The 14,672-nt window shown below is 42.8% G+C and overlaps 1 protein-coding gene across 3 annotated transcripts in view; it reads left to right on the top strand.

Annotated features, from left to right (window-relative positions):
- Positions 1-14,672, top strand: part of Eif2b3 (eukaryotic translation initiation factor 2B subunit gamma) — a 59,555-nt gene that overhangs the window by 30,685 nt on the left and 14,198 nt on the right. For all 3 annotated transcript variants that reach the window (XM_042684784.1, XM_042684774.1, XM_042684791.1), the window contains exons 5-6: positions 1,313-1,424; positions 10,054-10,143. In XM_042684784.1, coding sequence (XP_042540718.1) covers positions 1,313-1,424; positions 10,054-10,143 — 202 coding nt within the window. The remainder of the gene's footprint in view (positions 1-1,312; positions 1,425-10,053; positions 10,144-14,672) is intronic.

Genomic DNA, 14,672 nt, shown 5'->3' with positions numbered 1-14,672 from the left:
GATGAAACTAAAAAATAGAGAAGTTGAGCAATTTACTCAGTCATAAGCTGGTGTGGTTTCTACTCAGGTAGTCTAGCTTCAGAAGCTTTATTCTTAATCATTATGCTATATTGCCTCAATTCCTTTATAAGACAAAGACACTGTCTAGAAGCTAGTGGCGTATATTAAGTGTCCAACATTATACTAGATATTATAAGAAATATAAAACAATTGTAAGACTGGGCACTGGTGGCTCATGCCTGTAATCCTAGCTACTCAGGAAACTGAGATCTGAGGATCATCTTTCAAAGCCAGCCTGGGCAGGAAAGTCCAGGAGACTCTTTTTTTTTTTTTTTTTGTCGGTCGTGGGGCTTGAACTCTGGGCCTGGGCGCTGTCCCTCAGCTCTTCAGCTCAAGGCGAGCGCTCTACCACTTGAGCTACAGCGCCACTTCCGGTTTTCTGGTGGTTTTTATTGGAGATAGGAGTCTCACGGTCTCTCCTGCCCGGGCTGGCTTTGAACCGCGATCCTCAGATCTCAGCCTCCTGAGTAGCTAGGGAACTCTTATCTCCAGTTAACCATCAGAAAACTGGAAGTGGTACTGTGGCCCAAGTGGTAGAGCACTCACTTTGAGCTGAAGAGGGGCAGTGCCCTTGCCCAGAGTTCAAGCCCCACAACTGACAAAAATAATAATAATAGTAGGCCTTTCTTTGAGTTTATAACCTGGTTGGGGAAAAGATAATAGCAATTAATATGGCAACTATTTTTTTGGGGGGGGGGTCCAGTTGTGGGGCCTGAACTCTGGGCCTGGGTGCTGTCCCTCAGCTCTTCAGCTCAAGGCTAGCGCTCTACCACTTGAGCCACAGCGCCACTTCTGGCTTTTTTCTTTTTGCTTATGTGGGCTGAGGAATTGAACCCAGGGCCTCAAGCATTACAAGACGCTCTACCACTGAGCCACCTTCCGAGCCCCTAATATGGCAACTATTAAATCATTGTCTACCAGAAAACTTTCAATAACTAGCAAAATATGCACTTGTTTTTTAAATTTCCCATGTATAGCATAAAATCTAGTGCCTAGTAGACATGCAATTAATATGAATGAATATGAATGATCTTAAATATTCGTGCCTGTACAATGAACAGACCTAGGTTACTATAACCTATAACCCAGGTTGTTGTTATATTTAGAGAGAGAATTCCTTGCTATTCCACTTAGTGGGTTTGTCATCTTGACTAGAGATACCAAACAGTATTTTGACAACCTTTCTTTTTTGTTTTTCATTATTGCTATGGGGATTGGTTAATTTGATTTTTTTTTCTTTTGTATGATTCAGTGGAGCAACGTGACTTCATTGGAGTGGACAGCACAGGAAAGAGGCTGCTCTTTATGGCTAATGAAGCAGACTTGGATGAAGAGTTGGTCATTAAGGGATCCATCCTGCAGAAGTAAGCCCTAAGGATTGCCTTCTTGGCAATTCTCCTTGTCTTAAAACAAAATAAAACCACCCACCATGGGGAAGAGGGAATGAAAACTAGATGATACTGTGTGAAACTGACAAAAGTATGTGGATGTTTTTTCCATAAGACAGGATGAAGGCTTTTCTTCACTTCATGAGCTTAGCTTTCCCTATCTTTTCTTGACAAGGTAGCACCACATCCTGCATAGGAGTAGGGCAAAAAGCATCTGTGGACAAAACAAGACTAGTTTCTTTAAAAAAAAAATAGTAAAGCCCACTCATATAAAAAAAAAAAAATAGTAAAGCATAAAATTTATCATATTCTCTTTTTTTTTTTTCTTTTCAATTTGAGGGTATAATGCTTCTGGCTTGCTAGGAAGGCATTCTACTGCTTGAATCACACCTCCAAGCCCTTTTTTCTCTGGTTATTTTCTCTGATATTTTTGGCTGGACCAGGATCCTCCTGTTTGCACTTTCTACTATAACTGGGATGACAAGCATGCTTTACCACATCATTTTTTTTTGTTGTTGTTATTGTTGAATTGGGATCTTCTGAAACTTCCTTATCTAATCAACTAAGAAGAATCATGATCCTTCCAATCTCAGCCTCTCATATAGCTGAGTTGATGGGTATATCACCATGCCTCATATTACTTGGGATGGGGTCTCACAAAATCTTTTTTTTTTTTTGGCTGGTCCTGGGCCTTGAATTCCGGGCCTGGGCTCTGACCCTGAGCCTCTTTGTGCTCAAGGATAGCACTCTACTGCTTGAGCTATAACACCACTTCCAGCTTTTTCTAAATAGTTAATTGGAGATAAGAGTTTCACAGACTTTTCTGTCCAGGCTAGCTTTGAACCACCATCCTCAGATCTTAGCTTCCTGAATAGCTAGGGTTACAGGTGTGAGCTATCAGTGCCTGGCTTCACAAACTTTTTACCTGGGCTGGCCTCAAACTGTGATCTTCCTCATCTCTGTCTCTTGAGCAGCAAGTGTTATACAGACAAGCCACCACACCCAGTTTTTCCACTTTTTTGAAAGAAGACATTTTTATTTTTTGGGGGGGGGGGTCTGGTCGTGGGGCCTGAACTCTGGGCCTGGGCGCTGTCCCTCAGCTCTTCAGCTCAAGGCTAGCGCTCTACCACTTGAGCCACAGTGCCAGAAAGTAGACATTTTAATAGGTGTGTAATACTATTAAATTCAGAATCTTTTAGTGCAAAACTAAACATAGCCAGCCCTGTCACATTAACATTTCTTAACTGCTTATTCAGCATGGATTTTTAAAAATAAAAAACCACCATACTCAGGGCTTTCTGCCTGGTGCAAGTATATAATATCGTCAGTAAATATTGAGGCCGGGGGCTGGGAAGGTGGCTCAGTGGTAGAATGCTTGCCTTGCATGCATGAGGCCTGAGTTCGACTCCTCAGTACCTCATAAGCAGAAAAAGCCAGAAGTGATGCTGTGGCTCAAGTGGTAGAGTGCTAGCCTTGAGCTGAAGAGCTGAGGGACAACACCCAGGCCCAGAGTTCAGGCCCCACAACCAACTTTAAAAATATATATATATATATTGGGGCCTATGTAGGGTGAATATGAGATAACTAATTTAGGAAAAGAAATATCTTACTTTTTGCCTTTGCTGTCTAACACACTAGAGATAGGAATATATATATTTCAGAGTAAATAATTTAGTAAAATCAAACTAAGCTCTGGCTTCAGTTAGGCCCAGTTACTTCTATGGATAAAAGTTCTATATTAGTACTTTTGTTTTCTCATCTGTAAAATAATAATACAATATTGAGGAATAAATGAGATAATGAACATAAACCAATTACTATTTTTATTAATAATTTTTATTGAGATTAAGTGATTACATAAATTTCACAAATTTCACAGTATTGTGAGATAGTGATACTTAAAGTCACAAACACATTTTAACCTTCACAAGGCAAATTGTCATTATCATGGTCTATAATGTTTGTGAATTCTATGAGCTTTGCCAAGACAACTATTTCTTCCACATCAGGTGATAAGTAAATTTCTTTCCTTTTTTTTTTGTCGGTTGTGTGGCTTGAACTCTGTGCCTGGGCACTGTCCATGAGCTCATTTTCCTCAAAGCTAGCACTCTACCACTTTGAGCCACAGTACCATTTCTGGTTTTCTGGTGGTTAATTGGAGATAAGAGTCTCATGGATGTTCCTGCATGGGCTGACTTTGAACAGCAATCTTTAGATCTCAGCCTCCTGAATAGCAAGAATTACAGGCAAGAGCCACCAGTGCCCAACTAGTATCCTTTTTTCTGCTCTTTTTTTTTAACCTCTTACGGAACTAGTTTATGGTTCCACGTAGTGATTAAGAAAATGTCTTAATCCCAGTAGTCTAACAAAGAGAGCAAGGCTTGTGCATAATAGGAGCAAAGAAGATAGACATAGAAGTAAGGAAAAGGGGCTGGAAAGGTGGCTCAGTGGTAGAGCGCTTGCCTTGCATGCCTGAGGCCCTGGGTTCGATTCCTCAGCACCACATAAGCAGAAAGAAAAAAGCCGAAGTGGAGCTGCGGCTCAAGTGGTAGAGCGCTAGCCTTGAGCTGAAGAGCTTAGGGACAGCGCCCAGGCCCAGAGTTCAGGCCCCACAACCGGACCCAAAAAAAAAAAAAAAAAAAAAGGTAAGGAAAAGAGCCAGAAGTGGTGGCACACACCTGTAATACTAGCTCCTCTGGAGGCAGAGGTAGGATCAGAAGTTGGAAACCAGCCTGTAATGCAAAGAGAGTGAATCCCTGTCCCAAAAAAGTGCTGACACCCTCTGTATATTTCCTTTTTAATAATAATTGAAAACATTTTTGAAAAAGGGGTTGACAGTGTAGCTCAGTAGTAGATCACTTGCTTACCATATGCAATGCCCTGAGTTCAATCTCCATCACTGAAAAAATAAAATAGTTTGGCCCTATATAATGGCACACACCTGTAATCCTAGCTACTTAGAAGGTAGACAAGAGGATAGCAATTTGAGACCTGCTAGGGCAAAAAGTTAGTGATACTCTATCTTAAAAATGAGCCAGTCAGGGCTGGGAAGGTGGCTCAGTGGTAAAGCACTTGCCTTGCATGCATGAGGCCCTGGTTCACTTCCTCAGCACCACATAAGCAAAAAGAAAAAAGCCAGAAGTGGCGCTGTGGCTCAAGTGGTAGAGTGTTAGCCTTGAGCTGAAGAGCTGAGGGACAGCGCCCAGGCCCAGAGTTCAGGCCCCACGACCGGACCCCCCCCCAAAAAAAAGAGCCAGTCAGGGGCTGGGAAGGTGGCTCAGTGGTAGAGCGCTCGCCTTGAGCTGAAGAGCTGAGAGACAATGCCCAGGCCCAGAATTCAAGGCCCACAACCCCACTCCACCCCCCCCCAAAAAAAGAGCCAGTTGCTGGGTGTAAATGGCTCATGCCTATAATTCTAGCTACTCAGAAAGCTGAGATTTGAGGATCAGGGCTCAAAGCCAGCCCAGGCAGAAAAAGTTGTGGAACTCTTTCTTTTTTCTTTTTTTCTTTCTTTTTGGCCAGAGCTGGGACTTGAACTCAGAGCCTGGACACTGTCCCTGAGCTTCTTCTTTTTTTTATTTTTTATTTTTTATTGTAATGATACTATACAGAAGGTTACAGTTACATGAGCAAGGTAATGAGTACACTTCCTATTGAGCATTGTTACCCCCTCCATTGTTTTCCCGCTACCATCCCTTCCCTCCCTACCTTCCTCGAGGTTCTTTTTTTAATTGTGGTTAAGTGATTACATAATTTCCCAAATTTCACAGTATTGTGGAATAATCATGCTCAGTTAAAGTCACAAGTTCATTCTAACTTTCCTGGAGCAAATTGTCTATCACAGTCTATAACATATAACGGTGTACACTATACACCATACATGTGATCAGCAGCATGGGGATATTTAGTAGTGGTTCATCCAGATGAGTGGGAGTTCTTTGTTTCTTAAGTCCTGTTAATTTTGTCGTATCACCTAACATTTTGGATTTAGCATCCACTTATCAGGGAGACCATGTACTGTTTGTCTCTTTGCTCTTGGCTTACCTCGCTCAACATGATTCCTTCTAGCTCCATCCATTTCCCTGCAAATGCCATTATTTTGTCATTTCTAATGGCTGCATAATATTCCATTGTGTATAGATACCACAATTTTTGGATCCATTCATCTATGGTGGGGCATCTGGGTTGTTTCCATATCCTAGCTATTGTGAACAGTGCTGCAATAAACATGGAGGTGCACGTGTCCTTGTATATTGGTTCCTGTTGTCCTGAGCTTCTTTTGCTCAAGGCTAGTGCTCTACCACTTGGAGCCACAGCACCACTTATGGTTTTCTGGTGGTTAATTGGAGATGAGTTTCACAGGGCTGGGAATGTGGCTCAAGTGGTAGAGTGCCTAGCCTTGAGCTTGAAGTCATCGCTTAAGGGGTAAAGTGCTTACCTACCAAGCACAAGGTTTTGCATTCAATCGCTAGTACAGCAATCAATCAATAAATAAAATGGGAAAAGGGACTAGATATGTACCTCAAGTGGTAGAGCACTTGCTTAGCAAGTGCAAGGGCCTGGGTTCAATCCCAAGTACCACATGCATTAATTAAATAAATAATTGATTTAACTTCTTAAGGAACTAGTTTATGGCTCCATATAATGATTAAGTAAATGATTAATTAACAAAAGGAAAAGAAAAGAGAAAAGAAGTGGAAAAAAATGACTGGAGAAGTGGATCAGTGGTAGAGCTCTTGCTTAGCATGTGGGAGGCCCTGGGTCCCATTCCTAACACAAGGAGAAAGAGAAAAATGTAAAAGAACAGAAAAGGAGTGAACTTACTCAAAGTACACTATACACCTATGAAATTATCACTTTGAAGTTTCCTTGTACTATTAATGTATGCTATTGAAAGTAGTTTTTTTTTTTTAAATTGGTGAACAGAGGCTGGGAAGGTGGCTCAATGGTAGAGCGCTTGCCTTGCGTGCATGAGGCTCTGAGTTCGATTCCTCAGCACCACATAAGCAAAAAGAAAAAAGCTGGAAGTGGCGCTGTGGCTCAAGTGGTAGAGCGCTAGTCTTGAGCTGAAGAGCTGAGGGACAGCGCCCAGGCCCAGAGTTCAGGCCCCACGACCGGACTCCAAAAAACAAACAAACAAAAAATTGGTGAACAGGTATATGTGAATTTTTCCCTCATAGATTTTAAGGCCTTGGGTAAGTACTTCCTAAGACTAGGTTGAAAGTTTGGCTGTTGGCAGATTTTTCCCTAATTCTAATTTGTAATTTTCCCCCCATCCCTGAATCTTGGGTATGTGGTTGGAATATAAGGCAGCTGGCTTGATAAATAAACAGTAAAAATATTCTGTGACCCTCTGGGGCATTGTGCTTCTCCTGCCTCAGTGAAATGGTGAGTAAAAGCTAATTGTAGCCAGATTTCAAAGTACTTTTTGAATGAGAGAATATAGTACTTCCAGTCTTTTTATAAAATTGAATTTCCAAAAGTAGGAGCTAGTTTCTATTAGATGAAGACCAAAATTATCTTGGAAAAGGACTTTGTGTAAATAGGAAAGCCAGAAACATCTTTTCTCAATTTTATTACTTTTGTAATGGTTGTAGAAAAAGGGGACAATGAAGGAATGTCTCATCTGTTTTCTCAGAGAAAGAAAAAGTATTACTTGGTGTCTGATATTATTTGTTGTTTCTGCCAGATACCAGGCATATTTGTATTGGAAAGTAGGGTTAGGATAAGACATGTATTGAGCAGGACACCTGTTAAACCTATGGTCAGGTCTAGAGGCAATCTCCCCAGCATGCTTAGTCATCAGGTAGTACCTGTAACTTTACTCCAAAGGACTCAGATTCTTACAACTTCATTGGATTTGAATAAAACACATGTCTCATTGGTACATTTCTGACTTGTAGAGGCACTTTGTATAGTGAAGAAGAATACTGGCATCATATTGGAAATTCAAGTGCAGAGAATTTGGGGCTTCACCCAGAGAGACTAGCTGCATAGCCTTGACAGCAAATCATTTTGTTTCTCTAAGCCTCAGTTTCTCCAGCTGAAACTGACTTAGTTGGGCTTTAAAAACATCCTCTTTGTAGTATGCTTTATTAAAGTTTTGGGAGGATATTGTACAATGATATAAATCAGTACCATTATAAATTCATGGTTCCACTACACTATAGAATATGACCCTACTTTCTCCTTCTCAGGGAAAATCCTAGCTGACTGATACTAATTTACCAAGCATGCTACTCTTGCTCATAACCTTATCTTTACTCAGACCCACCTTCATTCCAATTGCATCTGGGCATAATTTATGTCTTTCCCCCACCCACCACTTGTCTGTTGCCAATCCTGGGCCTTTAACTCTAGGCCTGGCCGCTGTCCCTAAGCAACTTTTGCTCAAGCTAGTACTCTTATCACTTGAGCCACAGCACCACTTCTGACTTGTTCTGTGATTAATTGGAGATTAAGAGTCTCATGGACTTTCCTGCCCCAGCTAGCTTCAAATTGTGATCCTCAGATCTCAACCTCCTGAGAGTAACTAGGATTACAGGCATGAGCCACCAGTACCCAGTTTTGGTATGGTATTTTTATGGGCAGAGCTGAGATCATTAATTAGAAAATGGGCTGGCGGGCTGGAAAGGTGGTGCAGTAGTAGAGTGCTTACCTTGCATGCATGAGGTCCTGGGTTCGATTCCTCAGCACCACATAAGCAGAAAAGGCCGGAAGTGGTACTGTGGCTCAAGTGATAGAGTGCTAGCCTTGAACTGAAGAGCCCAGGCCCAGAGTTCAGGCCCCACCACCGACAAGAAAGAAAGAAAGAAAGAGAAAGAAGGGAGGGAGGGAGGGAAAGGAAAGGAAAGGAAAGGAAAAGGGCTGGCATGGCATTGTTTTCATACCATCTTTTTGGTCAAAGCAGTAACATGTCCAGCCAAGATTCAAAAGATGGAAATGTAGACTATATTTCTTGATGGGAAGAGTTTCAAAGTTACTTTACAAAAGGATGTAGGATCTGGGTAATGTGGCACATGCATGTAATCTCAGTACTCAAGGAGGAAGAATAAGCAACAAGATAATAAGTTCAAGGTCTGGGCCACATAGTTAAGACACTATTTTATTTTATTTTATTAATTAACTAACTGTCCAATTGCTAGGTACTGGTGGCTCATGTCTCTAATCCTAGTTATTGGGGAAACTGAGATCTGAGAATCAAGGTTCAAGCCAACTTTCACAGACAAATCTGAGACTTTTATCTCCAATTAACCAGCAAAAACCTGGAAGTGTTGGGGCTGGGAAGGTGGCTCAGTGGTAAAGCGCTTGCCTTGCATGCATGAGGCCCTGGGTTCGATTCCTCAGTACCACATAAGCAAAAAGAAAAAAGCCGGAAGTGGTGCTGTGGCTCAAGTAGTAGAGTTCTAGCCTTGAGCTGAAGAGCTGAGGGACAGCGCCCAGGCCCAGAGTTCAGGCCCCACGACCAGACATCCCCCCCCCAAAAAAAATTTTTTTTTAAATAAAAATAAAAAAAATAAAACCTGGAAGTGGCCGGGCACCAGTGGCTCACAGCTGTAATCCTAGCTACTAAAGAGACTGAGATCTGAGAATCACAGTTCAAAGCCAGCCCGGGCAGGAAAGTCTTTGGGAATCTTACCTCCAATTAACCATCAGGAAACCAGAAGTGGCACTGTGGCTCAAGTGGTAGAACGCTCCCTTGCTTTAAGCTGAAGATCTGAAGGACAGCTCCCAAGCCCAGAGATCAAGCCCCAGGACCAACCAAAAAAAAAATCCCTGGAAGTGGAGAGATGGCTCAAGTGGTATAGTGATATCTTTTGAGCAAAAAAAAACAGGCAAGAGTGTAAGGAACTGAGTTCTAGTCAGAGCTGGCACAAAAATAGATAGATAGATAGATAGATAGATAGATAGATAGATAGATAGATAGATAGATAGATAGATAGATAGATAGATAGATCTGCAGAAAAGGTGATTGAGTTTTCTTACTCAAGAGTGGTACTCTTATCACTTGAGCCACCTCCAGTACAAAGAGTTTTCATAGAATTTTACTGTATCTCCTATGAGTATGGAGTAATACATGTCAAATCTTGGGTGTAAAGTGTGGCCTTCAGAAAGTGAAATGTTTAGTGTAGAAACAGTAGAATGCCTAACCAAAGTTTTTGGAAGCCTCATAGTTTGATACAGAGTTTCCAGAGAGAAGACCCTTTATGATTTTTGGGAGTTTTTTTGTCGGTTATGGGGCTTGAACTCTGGACGTGGGCGCTATCCCTCAGCTCTTCAGCTCAAGGCAAGCGCTCTACCACTTGAGTCACAACACCACTTCCAGTTTTCTGAGTCGTTTATTGGAGGTTAGTCTCACGGACTTTTACTGTCTGGACTGGCTTTGAAGTGTGATCCTCTGATCTCAGCCTCTGGAGTAGCTAGGCATACAGGCGTGAGCCATCAGTGCCCCTTTATGTTTTTATGTGGTAGAATCAAAATTGCCCAACATCCTAGTCTACCCAGGGTGAGGTATAGGCAGCATGGCTCCAACCCTTAGTGGTTACTAGATGCATACTACCTAATCTGTTACCTAATTGTAAACCCCTTTTCATTTTTTTTGTAGGCACCCTAGGATACATTTCCATACCGGCCTTGTAGATGCCCATCTCTACTGCTTGAAAAAATATGTTGTGGATTTCCTAATGGAAAATAAGTAAGAAAGAGGGAAACTCTGATAGTTCATGCTTGTAATCATAGGGGATCTAAGAACCTGACTTTAAATGCTAGCTCTGTTTTTAGCTGATAGATCTGGATATATACAGGAATATCAAGGGGAAGAGAATTATTTCTCTGTGTCCAATATGATTTTTCCCTCAAATAAGAAGGTCAATGAAGGTCAACAGCAAGCTATGGTAAAATGAATTCTCATACAAAGCTTTCCTGAAAATTGTTCTTTCTTTCTTTCTTTCCCACCCCTCCCAGGACACTGTTGCCCTGCTCCTCTCTGACTTGTCCTATATTTCATTCCATCAACTCATATATACTGGGCATACTTCATGAAGGGGCTTTGTGTTAGATTAACCATGTGGTCATTATATATTTTAATGGAAACAGGAAAAGGTATCAGAAGTAAGGAGCAAGTTAGGGAAATAATGCCACAGAAAGTAAGGAATGACCTGGCTGGGCACCAGTGGCTCATGCCTGGAATCCTAGCTACTCAAGGGGCAATCTAAGGATTGCAGTTCAAGCCAGCCGGGGCAGAATAGTCCTCATGAGACTTATATACAATTAACCTCTCAAGAACAGGAAGTGAAACTGTGGTTCAAGTGGTAGAACACTATCCTTGGGCACAAATAGCCTTAGAGACAGTGCCCAGGCCCTGAGTTCAAGCCCTAACCACAAAAGGGGGGTGGAGGTAGAGCCAGGCACCAGTGGTTCACACCTGTAATCCTAGCTACTCAGAAGGCTGAGATCTGAGGATCACGATTCAAAGCTAGCCCAGGCAGGAAAGTCTATGGGACTCTTTTTTTTGTGTGTGTGTCTGGTCGTGGGCCCTGAACTCTGGGCCTGGGCACTGTCCCTCAGCTCTTCAGCTCAAGGCTAGCGCTCTACCACTTGAGCCTCTGTGGGACTCTTATCTCCAATTAACCACCAGAAAAACAGAAGTGGCACTGTAGCTCAAGTGATATAGTGCTTGCCTTGAGCAGAAAAGCTCAGGAACAGTGCCCAGGCCAAGAGTTCAAGCCCCACAACCAATAAAAAAAAAAGGTGGGGGGGTGCAGGGAGGCTTGACCTGTGACTATGAGACTTGGAAAATTCAAAAAGTAAAAGGAGGGCTGAGAGTGTGACTTAGTGGTAGAGTGCTTGCTTAGTGTACATGAAGCCCTAGGTTCAATTCCTCACTACCACATAAACAGAAAAGGCCGGAACTGACACTGTGACTCAAGTGGTTGAGTACTAGCCTTTTTGTTGTTGTTGGTTGTGGGGCTTGAACTCTGGGCCTGGGTGCTGTCCTTCAGCTCTTCAGCTCAAGGCTATCACTCTATCTCTTCAGCCACAGCACCACTTCTGGTTTTCTTTTTTTGTTGTTTTTGTTTTTGTTTTGTTTTTGGTCCCGTCTTGGGGCCTGAACTCTGGGTCTGGGCACTGTCCCTCAGCTCTTCAGCTCAAGGCTAGTACCCTACCACTTGAGCCACAGCGCCACTTCTGGCTTTTTTCTTTTTGTTTATGTGGTGCTGAGGAATTGAACCCAGGGCCTCATGCATGCAAAGCAAGCACTCTACCACTGAGCCAATTTCCCAGCCCCCCGCTTCTGGTTTTCTGAGTGGTTTATTGGAGGTCAGAGTCTCACATACTTTCCTGCCACAGCTGGCTTTGAACCGAGATCCTCAGATCTCAAGCCGCCTGGGGAGCTAGGATTACAGGTGTGAGCCACCAGCGCCCGGCAGCTTTGAACATTATTTCATTAATATTTTCCTGTAGCTAAGCTAGGTATATTGGCTCTTGCATATAATCCCAGCCCTTGGGAGGCAGAAAGATCTCAAGTTGGAGGCCAGCCTGGGCTACATCAAGAAACTCGATCTTGCTGGGTGCCAGCTTGAGCACAAAGCTCAGGGACAGCACCTAGACCTAGTGGAGGAGGAGGAGGAAAAAAGAAGAAGAAGAGGAGGAGGCTGGGAGTGTAGCTATGTATGACATGCATGAAACCCTCAAGTTGATTCCTCAGTACCACATACATAGAAAAATCCAGAGATGGCACTGTGGCTCAAGTGGTAGAGTGCTAACTGTCAGCAAAAGAAGCTCAGGGACAGTGCCCAGGTCCTGAGTTCAAGCCCTAGGATTGGCAAAAAGAAAGAAACTTCAAGCCAGGAGTCAGTGGCTCATGCCTGTAATCTTAGCTACTCAGGAGGCTGAGATATGAGGATCTCAAAACCAGACTGGGCAGCAAAGTCCGTGAGACTTTTATCTCCAATTAACCACCAGAAACCAGAAGTGGTGCTGTGGCTCAAGTGGTAGAGCAATAGCTTTGAGCTGAAGAGCTGAGGGATAGCTCCCGTGCCAAGCCACATGACTGATCACAAAGAAAACAAAAAGAAACTTCATCTCAAAAAATAATAATAGGGCTGGGAAGGTGGCTCGGTGGTAGAGTGCTTGCCTTGCATGCATGAGGGCCCTGGGTTTGATTCCTTAGCACCACATAAGCAGAAAAGGCTGGAAGTGGTGCTGTGGCTCAGGTGGTAGAGTGCTAGCCTTGAGCTGAAGAGCTGAGGGACAGCGCCCAGGCCCAGAGTTCAGCCCCCACAACAGACAAAAAAAAAAAAAGAGAGAGAGAGTCTTATGGACTTTCCTGCCCGGTCTGGCTTTGAACTGTGATCCTCAGATCTCAGCCTCCTGAGTAGATAGGATTACAGGTGTGAGCCACCGGCACCTGTAATGAGGCCCTAAATTTAAGCCCCTGTACTGGCACATACACACATACAAAAGTAGGGGAGTATGTGTAGCTCAGTGATGGAGTGCTTGGCTAACAAGCACAAGACCCTGGGTTCACAGTCCTAGTACCACGAGAGAGGGAGACAGAAAAGAAGGGAGGGAGGGAGGAATGTTAGTTCAGCTAACAGCTTTTAGACCAAAGTCACGATTTTCACAATGTTATACCACTTCTTGGCAGAGCCTTGAGCTGCCTCCATTTTGACTAGGAAACAACGAAGAATAATTATATCCTTCACTATGTTGCTAAGCCTGCTGCCTTATAGGATGAACTCAGCAAAAGTTGGAGGGACAGCTTCATATCTTCTCTTAACATTACTCTTTCCCAATCTCCTTGAGGCTCTGCTGGTAGGGCTGTGTGCCAAGTGTTGTTTGCTTGCCTCCCTTACAGTGACAGTTTGTTTGGTCCATAATGTAAATATCATGGCCCTGAAATCCTCCAGCTGCCTGTGCTTTGTCACTTCTTCAAAGGGAACTGACTTGTTTTCTAACTGAGGGGGCCCAAGGAACATTTGCTACCCACACTAGTGTGAAGCATTAAAATCAGAGAACATGGAGCTAAGAATGACTGTTGTTTCATTCTTTGTATTCATATGGAAATTCTTAATCTCTACCATCAAAGGAATAGAGAAAAAAATCACATTGAAATTCAATATAAGAACTCCAGCTTACACAGAATTTTTCCAAGATGTTTAACTTGATCCTTTAAAAATAACAAAGACCATGAACTGTGTAGCTCCATGGTTTGCATTTTTTCTTGCCCTCCTCAGTCTCTGCTTCTGTCTTGCCTTCCTACCTAGGACTCCATCTGTGTGTTATTGTGTCAGAGCTTCTTTGACTGGGGCCAGGGATAAGAGTAGAAACTAAGCAATGGCAGTCAGGTTTGTTTTTTGTTTTTTTTTTGGTCCGGTCGTGGGGCCTGAACTCTGGGCCTGGGTTCTGTCCCTCAGCTCTTCAGCTCAAGATTAGCACTCTACCACTTGAACCACAGCGCCACTTCTGGCTTTTTTCTTTTCACTTATGTGGTGCTTAGGAATCGAACCCAGGGCCTCATGCATGCAAGGCAAGCACTCTACCACTGAGCCACCTTCCAAGCCCGGCAGTCAGGTTTATAAGGTTACCAATACTTCAACTCCTCTCAGGCCTCATCTTATCTCTGAGTATTGTAACTAATTTCCCTATCTTTGGTTTCCTTACTCTGGGCCACCTTCCATACTTATACCAAAAGTTATTTACTGAGAAATAAAACTGATCTTGCTATGTTCCTGCTTAAAAACTACCACTGGCTTCTCAATTCAGATTTTCTAGAACCACATGCTTCTTTCTTGCCTACTTTGGTCAACTTCATCTCCCTCTATCTTTTTTTTTTTAATATACACTAGGCCAGTGCCCACTGGATTATTAATCCCTAGAGATCAGAAACAGGTTTTCCAATGAAAAGGACTGAGAAATATTTGCTATTCACACTAGTATTCTAAAGCCTAGCATGATGATTGGCATATTATTACTTAATAAGTATAAATTAGTAATTTAAAATTTTAACAAGATCACAATGTGAGAGAGAAAACTGAAAAACATGCTAGCCTCTCACTCATCTGATTTCATTCCCTTTACAAAGTATAAATCAGAAACACACTGACTAAACTGAGCACCAGTGGCTTATGCCTGTAATCATAGCTGCTTTGAAGGCTGAGACCTAATCATCACAGTTCAAAGCCATCCCAGATAGGAAAGTCTGAGACTTTTTTTGTTGTT

This window comes from Dipodomys spectabilis, unplaced genomic scaffold (assembly GCF_019054845.1).
Source record: "Dipodomys spectabilis isolate Male_0828 unplaced genomic scaffold, ASM1905484v1 ptg000002l, whole genome shotgun sequence".
In the NCBI taxonomy this organism is placed as follows: Eukaryota; Metazoa; Chordata; class Mammalia; order Rodentia; family Heteromyidae; genus Dipodomys; species Dipodomys spectabilis.
This window is presented reverse-complemented; position numbering and strand designations above follow the sequence as displayed.